Here is a 15817-nt window from a genome sequence, read left to right on the forward strand (position 1 = left end):
TAGAACATAGTGTTTGATTCCTGACATTGAGTTTTGCGGGCCGTGTGTTGGGCACTAGTTTTAGAATATTAGAATTCCCCTATTTCTGTTTGCTATCCCCTGACTAAAGATCTTTATTTTCTAAAACCTTCAACAAAGTAAGATAAACTCTGATAAATTTAATAATAAAGTTTTTACAAGTGATGGAAACGAACTCGGATGCAATCGAATTGCATTTTTGAGTGGGCGTGGCAAAATCAAGAATGCAATTTCGTTCTACAGAATAAAAAATGCAAGAAGCATTGAAAATAATGGTAAATCCAAAATGAGTGATGTGCAAGCAATAAAATTACATTGCAAAAAATGACAAGTGGCTGCAACAGAAGTGGATGCAATGAGATTTCAAAATTCAGATTTGTTTTTGGAATCGTTCAATTTTCGCGTTTTAATAGCTTTAATGTGCAATACTGTTAAATCACTCAAGATTTTTAATGCTCTTTCAGATACAGTTACTTTCTCTTGCCCAGGACATTTTTCCATGACCTCTTAAATAAATTTCCATGACTTTGAATGAAAATTTAAATTTTCCATGACTTTTCCAGGTCTGAAATGTGCTTATTTTTTTTCCATGACTTTCCAGGATTTCCATGACCCGTACGAACCCTGGCAGTAGTTTTGCATAACAAAATGAAATACAATTAAGTAAAATGCAAAAAAAAAAAAATGTAGTAATTAAAAACGTACAATAGATTTCATCACTCGAGAAGTAACTTTGCCTTAAATGTTGGTAATCATGGAACCAAAAAAATCTGCAACTTCACCATTCTTGGGTTTCGTCATCTTTTATACTTTTCTTCAGAAAACGCTGAATTTTAACTAGTTTTCCAGCTTTTTTTACCCCAAGACAATTTTTGTGCTTTGTCCATGTACTTACTTTACAATGTGCTACAAGTATCCCGAATTTCTCCTAAAAAAAAGACAAAAAACCCACATTTCTTTTAAAAACCCAGCTTTAGTTGGGTTTTATTTAAAAAAACCCAAAAAACACTGGGTTCATGGGCTTTAAAAAAAAAAAACTCCGGCATTTGCCAACCCTGAATATTATTCTTTATTTTTAGCAGTAAATTTGTACAGTTAAAAAAGCAAAAAAATTTCATTTTTAAAACGCATGGGGTTAAGATATTTTCCATCAAAGGAATGAATAAATAATAATACAAACAAATACCTAAATATGTGAAAACAAATAAATGAATAAATGATGATACAAACATACAAATAAATTAATTTGTGAGAAAAATAAATGAGTGAAGGGATGCAAATTGATTAATTAATGAATGAATAAATAAGTGATTTAATAATCACATAAATAAATAAACAAAATTAACTATTTTACTTTGCCCTGCATACACTGGACAAATCGTATTGAATATTTAAAATCAAAACAAGCCTAGTAGAAACTGAATAAGTACTGCACTTGACCATCAATAGATCTCAATCAAAACTTAAAATGTTGATTACAAGAACTTTATCACTTTGTAATACAAAAAATATCTCTGACAAACCACAATATACTACAAAATACTATTGCCAGGGTTCGAAAATATCATGACATTTTCGAAAATATCGAAAATATTCGATATTTTGATTTATATAGGATATTTTGATATATATCCGATATTTTCAATCAGCCCAAACTCAAGTCTTCAACATAATAAATGCATCTTCAAAACACTCTTTTTTTTCTTGTATTGTTATTACAATATGTAGACTTAAAATTAAGGTATCTTTAATTAATTATATCTAATATATGCCGCTTTACATTTTTATTAATTTTAATGGAGTTCATTTTGCATTAGCCGTTTCACTCATTTTTCTTCAGTTAGCTACTTTTACACAGTTATATAATTCAGAAATAAAAAATATGCATAGGTCGGTGCACAGTCATAACACATTTTCTTATTTCTAACCAATGTTTAATATTTAATTAGGTACTTTTTAATTTGACACATGACATATAATTTGTTACATTACTAATAATAAAAAATATAAAAGAAAGAAGAAATATTATATCCCTTTGCTGCATTAATGATGAATTTATACATTATAAAAATATAGTGCATAACATTTTGGTTATTTTCAATAATAAATGAACACTATTACTATGATTAATATAATTTTTATATTGAAAATACTGTAGTTGAAAAAAAAATATATTGAAAATATCATGATATTTTGGAAAATATCAAAAATATCCAATATTTTGATATATATCGGATATTTTCAATCCACACAAACTAAAGTCAACTCTTTAATTTTTTTGTATTGTTATTACAATATGTAGACTTGAAAGTAAGGTTTTTTTCCTCATTATTTATATCTAATATTTCATTTTACATTTTTGTTAATATTAATGAATTTAATTTAGCATTAGCTGTTTCACTCATTTTTCATCTGTTAGCTATAGCTATTTTTACAAAGTTGTATAATTCAGAAATAAAAAATGTGCATAGGTCGGTGCACAGTCATAACACATTTTCTTATTTCTAACCAATGTTTAATATTTAATTAGGCACTTATAATATGAATTAAAATTGTTACGTTACAAATAATAAAAATTAATATGAATTAAAAAATGAATATTATATTACTTAGCTGTATTAAAGTTATTATTTTTATTTATTATTGTATGAATGCATCATAAAAATATGGTACATAATTTTTTGGTTATTTGTAATAATAAATGAACAATATATTACTATGATTAATATAATTTTATATTGAAAATACCATAGTTGAAAAAATAAATATTGAAAATATCAGAACATGATATTTTCAAAATAAATATCGGATATATATTGTGATATATATCATGATATGTATCGGCGAACATTGATTATTGCATATCAAATTTTGGAAATGAGTTATACTATTTTTTTTCCCTATCCTTAGAACTATTTAATTTTTAGACCGGAATCAATGATATGTTTAAGATCACAGTTAAACTATTGCCAGATAGGTGGCACAGCAAATGGAAATTATTTTTATTCACCATTTCATTTTGCCTCACATTTCCCTTCGCGGCAACTTGTGTGGCAAAGCATTCTGTATTAACTTTCTGTACAACTTCTTTTCTGTATCAGCAAAATACAGGGTGTTCTGAAAGACCTGCACCAATAAAGAAAATTTACTTTTAAAAAAAATATTTCAAATTTATACATGGCTGTTTTATTTTCTTTAATTATCATCTCATCATATTTTTTAAGCACTTTTATTATACTTTAGGCATTTATCCACGCGTAGTCGAGTCGAAAAAAAAAACTTCATTCGTTCAGGGGTGAGTAAAATGGAAATTGAGGTCAATTTTCGAGTGAAATTTTTTTCTAGAATACAATACTTCCTTTTTTGTAAAAGGAAGTAAAGAACTTGATGGGATAAGAATCAAAATATAAAAGAATTACATTGGCAGTTTTTTCTCTTTTTTCAAATTTATTTTCTTTAGCAATGAAAGATTGTATAGGCACCCTGTATTTTACTGTAGGGATTTTCAAAAGTGCCCTTTTATCAAACATAAAATGTACACAAGATGGGAAACTTGAACGATAAAAATGTACAAATATTTATTAAATAAAAATATAAATATGTACATATTGCCCGATAATTCATACAATTTCAACGTCAGAGACAAAGAAGAGAATTTGAGCATAAAATTTGACACACTTTGGCGAGAAACAAATCCAAAAATACTTATTTGGTTTTGAGAAGCATTTTCTTCAAATCCTCTTGCGAGACATTCTGCAACAAAAGTTTCATTCTCTGCACACATAACTCTGTCACCATTTTTAGGTCGTGCTGCAAAAGATATGATAAAAATGACTCTACTGGATTCATGAATTACATCAACAGGGTGGCGACAGATCAGGGAAATCAGGGAAAAGTCAGGGAACTTTATTAATCAGGGAAAAATCAGGGAATTTCGAAAAAATAATAAAAATTAAGGGATTTTTTTTTTTTTTTTTTGCTTTGCAAAATTAAATACAGTAGAAGACCGTTATAACGCACACTTTGGGACCAGAGCTTTTGCGTTATACAGGTTTTTGCGTTGTACAGATCAATTCACACATTTTGAAACTAAAATTCAGAATATATCTCTATATTAGCACTTCAGAATGAGTTTTATCTGCAATGAGTATTAAAGCACCAATATTACAATGAGTCATTCACAAATAAATATGTTTCACAATCAAAATCCTGCACTTCTGCTAGCTGCATGATTGCATAACAGCTGCAATTTCAAGAGCCATCTGGTACTTCTTTTACTATGAGTACTCATTTTCAATTTAAAAGCTTTGAAATAAGATGGAAAGATGAAAAACTGTTTCAAAATTTAATTTGCCTAACAATTTTTATGTTTGCAAGGTAAAATAGGAGGATTTTTTAAACTTCAAAACCTATTGTTCACTTCTGAAAAGTAGTGCGGTTTATAGAGAATTGAGTTATACAGGTCGGCGTTATAACGGTCTTCTACTGTACCCTTTTTTCCTATGCATTTTCCGCCAATTATTTGTTAAAAAAAGTAAAATTAGTGAGGTGCGATTATACGCTGACACATGTTTGTGCATTTTTTTCCCTAAGGTCAAAGTATTGAATCTTAAGTTATTAACCACAGGATGAACTTCCTAAGCTTCTGTAGCTGTAAAGTTGTTTATTTTACGTAGTTTGAATTTTTCTGCCATGCGTTCCATGCTACGTAAAATAAACCACCCTACAGGCAAAGAGGAAGCCGCCATTAAAGACTTTGCTCCATTGCATTTACTCATTGTCTTGAAGTAGCTAGCGTACTGTAATCACGATTTAAAGAAAAAATCTTTTTTAAAAAAATTGATATTGCTAAGAGCTTAAAAGGTATTTTACTTAGCGTTTTCGATTTAATTACTAAAATTGAATGTTAAATGAAAATCAACTTTGTTTTTGCCATCTTATTATTTGCTGTCACTGTATATTATATGAAGGTTTTTTTTTTTTCGACTTTAAAATTCTTTTATTTTAAAACCAAGTTATATACTAAGAAATTATTCTGCTTGAAAATTCATTTCAAAATTTTTTCCAAATAAACTTTTTTAGTTTTATGATTAGATATGTCTTTCAGAGTGGTTTTAATAATTTCTTATAATTCTTATGTTAACAGGTTACTGGAAGTAAAGTATTAGTTTTAGATTTCCTATAATATTTCTCCATAGATAATTTAATACACTATATTTACATAAAAAAAAGAACCTTCTTTTCAAAATATATTTTTTTAATTACCAGCTTAAAATGTTTTAAACACTGCATTTTATTTAATATGCAATGGTTTTCAGGTAGGGCAAAGGAAGAAAACCATTATCCATGGTAACGTAAATCAGGGAAATTCAGTGAACTTAATCAGGGAAATCAGGGAAAAGTCAGGGAATTTTTTTTCGCTGTTCCTGTCACCACCCTGATTAAGGAGCAAGAAAGAGACACTAAAAGAGCAAATGTCCAGTTGAAATAGAGTTTTACTAGCAAAAATACCTGGCATTGCCTGGGTCAGTAATAATTGTGAGAAACAATCGCTACTTTCTTTCGTTTTCTGTTTTAACTAAAAGAATTCAAAACATAGCGAATTGACGTGATTACAAAGAACGAACGAGTATTCATTTAGAAACGAAAGCACGAATTGAAGCATATAAAAATTTGAAGAATTTCCAAAATATGAGCTAACAAAAACAAAGATCACTAAAAAAACCGTGCGCTTTATTTAAATAGCACACACAGATAAAAAGAAAAAAAAAGCTATCTATTATGTTTCCCTAAGTGTGCAAAAAGTAGAGTTTCTGAATGTTTAAATGACTTTAAACAACTATTTCTTTTGTAAATTAAATACGTTAGAATCAGAAAATTATTTTGTTCAGGAAGCGGACTGATACAATAGAAAGAACAAGATAATTTTCTTTTCTTTTTTATCATATTTCATTTGCAAAGTATCTTTTTAAATGATTAATAAAAAACTATTTTTGACTTATAACAGTTGCAAAATCCCTATAAGTCGGTTGTCACGGCATTCACCATTCTTTATTTAAGAACGAGATTTTCTCGCTAACGACAAATAGTATTTCAGGCTCATTTTTTCACGCTTATCTGAAAGAACACCATCTAAAAGAAAGCCTATTTTTATTGGAAAACATATGTTCTTTCCCATGGTACCAACGAAAGGAAGATGCAAGGTGACAAACTTGAGCTACAGGGCATTAAAAACAGGCTATTTTTCATGTGAACTATTTTGATAGCCATTTTGGATGCCAATATCTCTTGGAAAATCAATATTTACGCTCTGCAACTATAACCCATTAGAAACATGCATATCGACAATAGAATTACAAAGTTCGAGCATTTGAATCATCATTTTTGTTCAGACATTCTAAAATCCAGGAAAAAGTTTCTTTGCCGTGTTTTGTCAAGACTTTGCATACGTGCTACACAAAAGTTAATGAACTTAAACTCACATAAATACTAGAACGTGTTGACAACCAAAAGTACTTTAAGCTCCTAAAATTTCAGGCTTCCTGTGTTATAAAATGTCCCGTAATCTGAGATTGAACGTGGCAATTCGTTACGACGGACATAATTTCACGCTCGTTTTTTTTTAATCCTTATTCGAAAGAACACCGTCGAAGAAAGAACTTATTTTGAAAGGAAAAAGTGTGTTCTTTCTAATGGTATAAACAAAAAGAAGGTGCGAGGTGACAAAATTGAGCTATAGCGCTTTGAAAGTAACTATTTTTCACTTGAAAGGTTTTGATAGCCACTTTGAATCACAATATCTTCTAGAAAATACATATTTAAGCTCTGTAACTGTAACCCATTAAAAACAAGCATTTTTGCAATGGAGTCACACAGTACGAGCTTTTGAATTATTTTTGCTCAGATTTTATGACAACCTAAAATCCAGGAAAAAAATTTCCCATTGCACTTTTTCACAAGTTCACGCGCATGCTACACAAAATCTAACGAGCTCAAATTCGCAAAAGTACTTGAATATACTAATGATCAACCATACTTTAAGTGCCTAAAATTTCAGGCTTCCAGCGTAATAAAATTTCCTGTAAAATTGGTGTAAACTTGGCACAAAAAGCTGATCCGCCATCTTGGATCACATTTTTCGGAGATTCTAGATCCTCAGGATTTGGATCTAGGGAGATGAAAATTTGCATTGATTAGTTTCAAAGGCATCTCTACTCCTCTGTAAAATTTCATCCAAATCGAGATAGTTGAGTGGCGACCCCTATACTCAATTCAGCGAGAGCTGATAGAGGAAGTAAACAAAGAGGGTTACTACTTTCATGACTTACTCGCCCGATTGGCAATGCTGTTCGCATTGAAAGCGCGGACATTTCGCTTATCTGATTGGCGCTGTTTTCAATCATCCCAGTGCCAAACAGACAGCGGTAACGCCAATTGTCACGTTGCTTTGTTTACGTCCGCTATCAGCTCTCGCTAAATGGACTATAGTTCACTTGATATGGAATGACTCAGAAATGAGTTGTGGAACTTTAATCATCCATTTCTCATTCTGAGCTCTACTTTAGATACCACATTTGTGCTTAGCATGGCAGTATATCAGGAGAGAAGAAGGGGGGTACCTGTAGGATGTGCAGCCCCCCAGAGGTGAGCACCAGAAGCTCCCTGAGGCCATCCCCGGTGACATCGACGTGGGCGGCGGCCAAGAGGGGGGCGGGGAAGGACCGCCGACCAATGGGGAGGTACTCCTGCGATTGCTCCGCCCACTTGTACGTCAGCAGCTCCTGGAAAGAGAAAACTGGCTCAGCGATCATCCCATAGAGATCGATCCAAAATATTAGAGACGTACCGAGTAGTACTTTGGCCGAGTACCCGAGTACCGAGTACTCAGCCTTTCATTACTCAGCCGAGTTACCAAGTACCAATTATGTTTTAAGAAGAACCACCGACACACTTGTGATGAATTTTGACTTATTGGAATAGTTGTATAGACCTCCATGTCCATATAATAGTTTTTAAAACTAAATTCCTGCTGAAATTTAACTATGCATTATTTAAAAAATTTTGTTAATATATATATATTTATTTGACAAAAATTTTACAAAAAAATTATTTTTAAAATTAAAAATAAATATAAAAGGTATGATTAATCAAGCTGGAATCAAAACAAATTATACCAATCTATTATAGTTCTTGTCCGCCAAAAATAAATAATTTTTAAAAGTAGATAAAACAAATGTGCAGGAACGTCTTTTTCAGTGCATAAAATGTGAGCTAAAGAATGTAAAGACATTCGACAAATGAATACGATTTTTGTCGGATGTCTTTAAACGAGCTCACATTTTATGCATTGAGAAAGGAATTATTTGTAATGCCAAAACACGTGTCTGCACTGTGCTTTTAACATTGTTTTATTTCCTTTTATTTTTTAAGCAAAGGCATTTTTATATTTCTTATAACTAATTTTTGTTTGTAGCAAAAATCCATTTTTAATATAAAAATTCCATTTTTTCTATACTTACTTTTTCGCACAATCTTTAATAAATAAGTTTTTAACTTTGGGGACATTAAAATAAAGATTTATTCCCATTGAAGCATTACAAACTTTATTCTTAAAATTTAAATTTAACTTGTAAATGATTGCAGAATATTATATGTGATTGCGCTTTTTTTATAAATTTTAATATCGGTCTTGGACAATATTCAATTTTTTGCAACTACTCGGTATTGGCCGAGTATCTGATCAAAATTTGGCCGAGTACCGAGTACTCGGCAAATTAGCCGAGTACCGAGTAGTTACCGAGTACTCGGTACGTCTCTACAAAATATGTTACAAGGTTTGGTTACAGGTTACAAGTGTTGGAACTGATTTAGCCCAGATATATCCTGAGATCCCCAAAGCAGAATACTACTAAATTTGCGATGTACGTTGCAGAACAGATGCCTGAGCTGCAGAACAATTCTGTTCAAATGAGAGAAAAACTCAAATTTTCTACAGAAATTCTACAGATTTGTGTGAATTTTGTGCGGAAAATCTGCAATTTCTGCAGATTTCTCTGCTAATATCTTCCAACTCAAGATAGAATTTTGCACAAATTCTGCTGATTTTATTAAATTAGAAGAAAATCTAAAATTCTCGAAAATTAGGATAATTCCGCGAAAAGATAGTGAAAAGTGTTGTATTCAATAAGTCAGCTGCAGGCAGGGTTGGTAAAAAAAACGGCTTTTTTTCAAAAAACCAAAAAAAAAACCCGTTTTTTTTTTGGTTTAAACCGGGGTTTTTTTTTGGTTTAAATACTATTTGCGAGAAAAACAATTAATTTTCGGAAGGTAATTAAGGTTCCATGTAATTAATAGTTATTTAATAGTCACATTATACCTAATTTCTTGATTAATTAAAGAGATAAGAACAAAATCTTGTAACAAAATTAAATAATTAAAATAGCTTTCTGCGGGGAAATATTGATTGAAATGTTTGACTTGATTAACATATTAGTATGCATGTATATATAGACCCTTTATGATACGAAATACTTCAAGAAGTGGTTGTGATGCGGGTTAAGATAAAATATAATGAAGATCCAAGAAAAAAAACTTTATAAAACCAACATAATATGAATAATTATCGAATAAAAGTAAAAGTTATATTTTTAAGCATAATCTTTTCAAAAGAACAATTTTCATATTTTACCAACGTGGTTTAAACCAAACAACCCTGGCAGCAGGAACTTTAGATTTTCTTTGAACTTAAAGGAATCTGCAGAATTGGTGCAAAATTCTATCTTAAGTTGGGAGATATTTGTAGAAAATGGCATTTTCTGCAAAAATTTCATATTCTAAATCTGAAAACTTTCTGATTTTTCTAGCATTTTTGGTTTTCCTTTTCCTTATTTTTCCCACCAGATCTTCATCCACTGCAATTTCCTCCATAAACATATGTTTTGGAAACATGCCAACATTGAAACACGTCCACCACTGAAAATTGCGTTGTCTTGTGTAAGATTTCAATCCTTTTCCATCCTGAAAATATTTCAATTATTTAGAAAGTTTTGAAGTGTTTTATTATATGCTTCCCTTACTCGACTCATTTTGTTTATTATTTTAATAATTTATTTATTTATTAACATTATTTTAATTGCTCTTTCATGCAATGTGAAATTAACTTAAAAAAACGTGGTTTGAAACCCTAGATTCGGATTTTTATAAAATTTTGTATCTTGGCTTTTTCTATGCATTTCATAAAGCATATGAATCATTTTTGGATAATCTCGATCGGTTTAGGTTCCACAGAAATGCATAGCAACAGTAAAGTTTTAAAAAGTGGAAAAAAAAAAAAAAACCTCCTGTGTGAAACGATTTTGATTTAATGCTCCCGATTTGTGCGAAAGGTCAAGTTGGTTGCTTGTGTATACAATGCTTGAAGTACTTGCAGAACAATTTTGGTTAAATGATTTTATGTTGCAGAACATTGTCAAGTATTCTGCTTTGGGGCCTGAGATTACTTTTGAAAAACTGTTATACACTATATGAACAAAAGTATTAAGACTTTCAATAATTCACATTGTTACGGATTTCTCAGGAAATAAAAGACCAAATTGCTTTGTAACTTTTGTCACATAAAACGTATGATCCAGCTGTCATTTTCCAATAAAAAATACATCACCCTCGTGTTGCGGGGATCAGTAACAAGTTGAGGTAAACAAAACAGTTTTTTGAACATCGTTCATCGTGAATAGTTGAGAAAAAGCTGTGAATCTCAGAACACAGTTCGTTTACTGTGTACAATTATTTTACGTACTTTCGAGATGGTATCACTGAGAAATGAGCATTTCTTTTAAAAGTACGAATTTTATTTGAAAGTTTTTGGCTCATAACACGCAATGTTTTTCATCAACTTCCAGAAAACATGACAGCATACAAGAGAAGCATAATACTAAAATTTGAAGATAAAATGTTGAAACTTTAATAAAGTATGGACATTTAAAGCAAGTAATATCTCATTGCACAATCGCAAAATTTAGCAATTTATACCTTTTACACTTTAAAACCCAACTAGATTCTACAGCTCATAAATGAAATTCTAGTTCAATGTCTTAAAAATTCAGAAAGTTCTCAGAGATCTAATGAGTCGAATTTAAACGATTCTTGGGTAGACGACTCATCGTGAGGGGTCGTTACCAAGTTTGCAACATTTGCTTGCAATCGTTCAGTGTGATTCATGATATAAACAGATTATTTGTTGCACATATTGTAGCAAAAAAGGAAAAATTTCTTTTCCTGAAAGGGGGGCAAATGTATCCTTTAGGCCTACATTAATGGAAAATTTCTCATCTCCATAACAGACCTTATCAATGTCATTATTAATGATGGAGGGAAAATGCATCCATTTTAGACAGTCTACCAAAATTATAAATTACCTGCGTATTCTCAAATTTATTCATTTGGAAAAACAGTCGGACCTCCATATATCGAATAGCAAATTGCCGGAAAAAAATTCGATACATAGAAATTTTGATATATAGAAACAATCTTATTTTATCGTACAAACCTCCTAAATCACTAAAATTAAAGCTAATTTTCGTGTATAAAACCCAATTTCTAATTTATACGAGCAACGGATTAAATGAAAGTTTAAAAATAAAAAATTAACAGAAATTACATTTTTGCGCCATCATACATCTTCATTCTTCTGCAATTAACTTGATTCGCAACATTAGGGGATTTTCGTTTTGAAATCGAGAGAAAAGTAAAAAATCAATCTACTTCACTTGAATGATTTTTACTGAAGCTAAAAAACCAGGAATGATAATCAACAGACAAAAGGCATAACTTGAAATGGATTTTACAGTGTTACTGGTTACAACTTAGATTTGAAATAAAATTGAGAGAAGTTAAGAACTCCAGAACGGAACACCGACCTATCTACACAGCCCTCAACCCCAGATTCCTTATGAGTTTCGTAGCAACCTTTAGCAAAACAAAATTTTCTCCCCTAACCTTCACTTTTCATGAGACAAGCAGTCTAAAGTGGAAAAAAAAATCTACGAATGTCTCGAAAATTTTTTCGATATATAGAGATTTTTTCGATATATAGAAACAATTTTTCTGTGTATTGAACATTGAAATTTGCTGGGATTTCGATATGTGGAAGTTCGATATATGGAGGGTCGACTGTATATTAATACTATAATATTTTTTAACACAAATTTGAACTGAAAGGTTAGCTAAAGTTTAAACAGTACTTTGATTAAGAGAGCTTAAAATTTGATTCACATTAAATTGGAGTCTATTTTCAAACACTAAAGGTTTTCTCTTTTTTTCAAATTTTGGTGAACAAGGTACTTATTTATTTATGAGTAAAATACTTAGAACTTAGCTGGGCCATTGTGTGAGGATGTGTTACTTCTAGTAGGTAACACTTTCATGTAAAAATAGAAAAAAAAAGGTTCTGAAATTGAAAAATATTTTTGTTCAAAAGCGACACATTCTGGAGAATGATTTAAATGTAAAAGGCGCAAATAATGTTTTACCATACAGTAAACTCCCGATTATCGGTGGTCGGATTATCCGCGGGTCTTTTCACAATTTATTTTATTCATTTTTTTAACAGTCATTAAATGTTTTTTAAACTTAAGATTGTGTTGTTTGTTTTTAGCTTTACATGTGTATAGTTTTTACATTCAATGTTAGTAGATGCAATGTAGCAATGGTTTTAGCTATAATTTAAATGTGTATGTGAGTTTTATTCATATTTTTTAGCTATTATATACAGTAGTATTGCTTTTTACCCATTGTCCCGATTAGCCGCGGTTTTCGCTTATCCGCGGTTACAGGGCCGGATTTCGAAGTGTGGAGGCCCCGGGGCAACGAAGGAGTGGATGCCCCTAATCAGGGTTCGAAAAGGTCATCCTATTTTTGAAAATACCCAAAAACTTTGATATATATCAGAATATTTTGATATGTGTGTATACATATATTATTATATATATGTATATCAGATATTTTCCATCAGCACTTTAATAGTAAATACATCCTGAAGTTACTGCTATTCATTTTTTTATATTATTATAGTTTATAGGGGAGAAAAAGTAAAATTTCCTGACTCGGGAAAGTTAGGATGTTTTGTAAAAATTTTATTGTGGGGGCCCCTTTGTTATGGAGGCCCCAGGGCAGTAGCCCCACCTGCCCTCTCCTAAATCCGGCCCTGGGAGTTTACACAAATGAGCGAGGGGAACGTATGTTAGACAAAAATGCTAGATTATGTTTCTCACTTCTTACGATTCAATCTGCATTATATTAATCGAGCATCAGTACTTTCCTAGATCGTATTTTTCACCCATTCCTGATCAGAAATATATCGGATGTTATCTTGCTCTCTTTTTGTCCGCACCCGAGAAGGTCATTGAAGGGGGGAGTGGCACGAGTGTGACGCTTAAGAAGGAGTGGCTTATCTCCTCATTGCTGACTCGAGCCAATTGCATTAGACAAGTGCAGTGGGCCTTGGCGTCTATTCTTATGTGGCTTTAGTGAATGATACGGTAATTAGGTGAAAGATAAAAGAATCTGGCCTTCATCTCTTTGCCACTTGCACTCCGCGATCTAATACATGATGTTTGTGTAGTCGGAAGACTTGGCTCTTTTTCCCTCACAATGGGATTGTGTTAGAAGTTAGTCTATTTAATAATAGAAAAACAATTCTTACCAGTGATATTCATTTTATCCCGGCAACTCGTATTAATAGTGCAATAGTTTTTTTAAAGCTTTTTACTTCGGATTAAGTGGGTCATCGTAGAAATATTTATTTAAAATGATTATGGTTTTATTTTAAGTGTTGATAGCAAATAAAGCTATTTCTCCTTTTAAAAAAGTTTTAAGTCATTCATTATACTCTTCTAATTTACGAAGTTATTAGAAATGGGTTTCATCCCATCATCAACATATTTCAAAGTAGTCATTGTAGCAATACGAATTTAAAATGATTATGGTTTTATTTTAAGTGTTGATAGCAAATAAAGCTATTTCTTCTTTAAAAAAGTTTTAAGTCATTTATTATACTCTGCTAATTTACGAAGTCATTAGTTTCATCCCATCATCAACATACAGTAGAGAACCAATTATCCGGGAAGCTCGGGACCATCGCTATCCCGGATATCTGAATTTCCCGGTTTTCTGGATCGCTAAAAAGCGCTATTAGCCGATTGTTTGCAAAACTTAAATTACTGTAATAAATAGTTGTGCATATTAAAATAGGAAGAAAACAGTTCAGAAATGCTTATAAATATCGAAATATTAAAAACTAAGAGCTAACACCAAAAAACTGAAGTTATTCATAATACCTGAGACCCTCACATTCTGTTTGAAAAAGAAAAAAAAATCCACTACTTTTTTTGTGAAGTTTTGCCTCGCATAAAGGACAACCATTTGAAGTTGGTATTTGCAAACATTTTCCCCCGAGTTTTCCGTGAGCAATATGGTGTTTATTAAGAAATCGCTCATATTCTTTTTGGTATTTCAGAAAAAATGCATAGTTTTCAAAAATTACCAAAATGGTATATTTTTTAAAAAATGGCGGAAAAATCGGGAAAAAGTTGCCGGTTTTCTGGTTTCGCGGTATTTTGGTTCCCGGATAAAAGGTTCTGCACTGTATTTCAAAGTGCGTAAAAAATCTGGAGCGGAACATAAAAGCAGGATGCAAATTTCACTCGAGAGCGGGGATAGTTACCTGTCCGTATGTCCCCACGAGAATCTCGTTTTCCCCGTCCATGTCGATGTCTGCCACCAATCCGCAGGTGGCCGAATCGTATCTCCCGCTCTTTGGGAGCACCCTCTGAGATGAGAGGGAGAGACCCTCCTCCGCCACATTCCTGGAAAACATTCAACAATTAAAAGATTAGGCCTAGGAGCACAAAGTAACTTAGGTAAAATATTAAGACAATCACAGCTTAAATCAGGGGTCGACCCAGGTGTTTATTTTTAGGTCTGCATTTTGTGAAAGAAACAAGCTAATGTGTGCATCACATGACTTCCTTTTACTCCAATTTAATGTCATTTCCCCATTATTGGCATTTTTAATGTGATTCAATTGTTTACTCTCTAAATATCACCAAAGGGCGAAAGAAACCAGATTTTGGAAAAAAATCACCAAATTTTTTGCCAAGTTGGCGACGAAACTTGGCGATCAAAAGACTGGTGATATATCACCAAGTGTCCAACAAATTATAATACCACTTGAGTTTACATCCAAATTACCAATGATTTCCTCCCAAAAAAGGGGCAAAAGACCCTTTTAGAAACACCCCAATGCAACCAAAAGGGGAGGTGCACAACGAGACCCCGCTAGGAGTCTATGTACCAAATTTCAACTTTTTAGGACATACAGTTCTCGAGTTATGCGACAATACACACATACATACAGATGTCACGAGAAGACTCGTTGTAATTAACTCGGGGATCGCCAAAATGGATATTTTGGGTGTCTGTAGGTTCCTAGGCACATATCCAGGTGTGGTCAGGTCGAAAAAAAACTTCAACATTAATTCGGGGATAAGCAAAATGGAAAATAAGGTCGATTTTTGAGTGAAAATTTTTCCACAAATACAATACTTCCTTTTTTGTAAAAGGAAGTAAAAATTCACATTTTTGTGAATTCTTTTGTGATTTTTCAGGGATTTTTTGTAAATTTTTTCTGGGAGAAAATTCTGTCATGTCACGTATAGAATGTTCAGCTATCACAAATCCAATCTATAATTCCTTTGATCCCTAGGACTAACAGGAATGACTTGAAAGCTGAAATCTGGTACGT

The 15817-nt window shown here is 31.8% G+C and overlaps 1 protein-coding gene across 1 annotated transcript in view; it reads right to left on the reverse strand.

Annotated features, from left to right (window-relative positions):
• Positions 1-3662: 3662 nt before the first annotated feature.
• The window catches only part of LOC129217726 (KICSTOR complex protein kaptin-like), a 56149-nt gene continuing 43994 nt past the window's right edge, over positions 3663-15817 (reverse strand). The window contains exons 11-13 of the mRNA XM_054852062.1: positions 14738-14879; positions 7638-7799; positions 3663-3828 (exon numbers count right to left, since the gene is read on the reverse strand). Coding sequence (XP_054708037.1) covers positions 3724-3828; positions 7638-7799; positions 14738-14879 — 409 coding nt within the window. The 3' untranslated portion in view covers positions 3663-3723. The remainder of the gene's footprint in view (positions 3829-7637; positions 7800-14737; positions 14880-15817) is intronic.

The sequence above is a fragment of the Uloborus diversus genome, chromosome 2 (genome assembly GCF_026930045.1).
Source record: "Uloborus diversus isolate 005 chromosome 2, Udiv.v.3.1, whole genome shotgun sequence".
NCBI classification, from domain to species: domain Eukaryota; kingdom Metazoa; phylum Arthropoda; class Arachnida; order Araneae; family Uloboridae; genus Uloborus; species Uloborus diversus.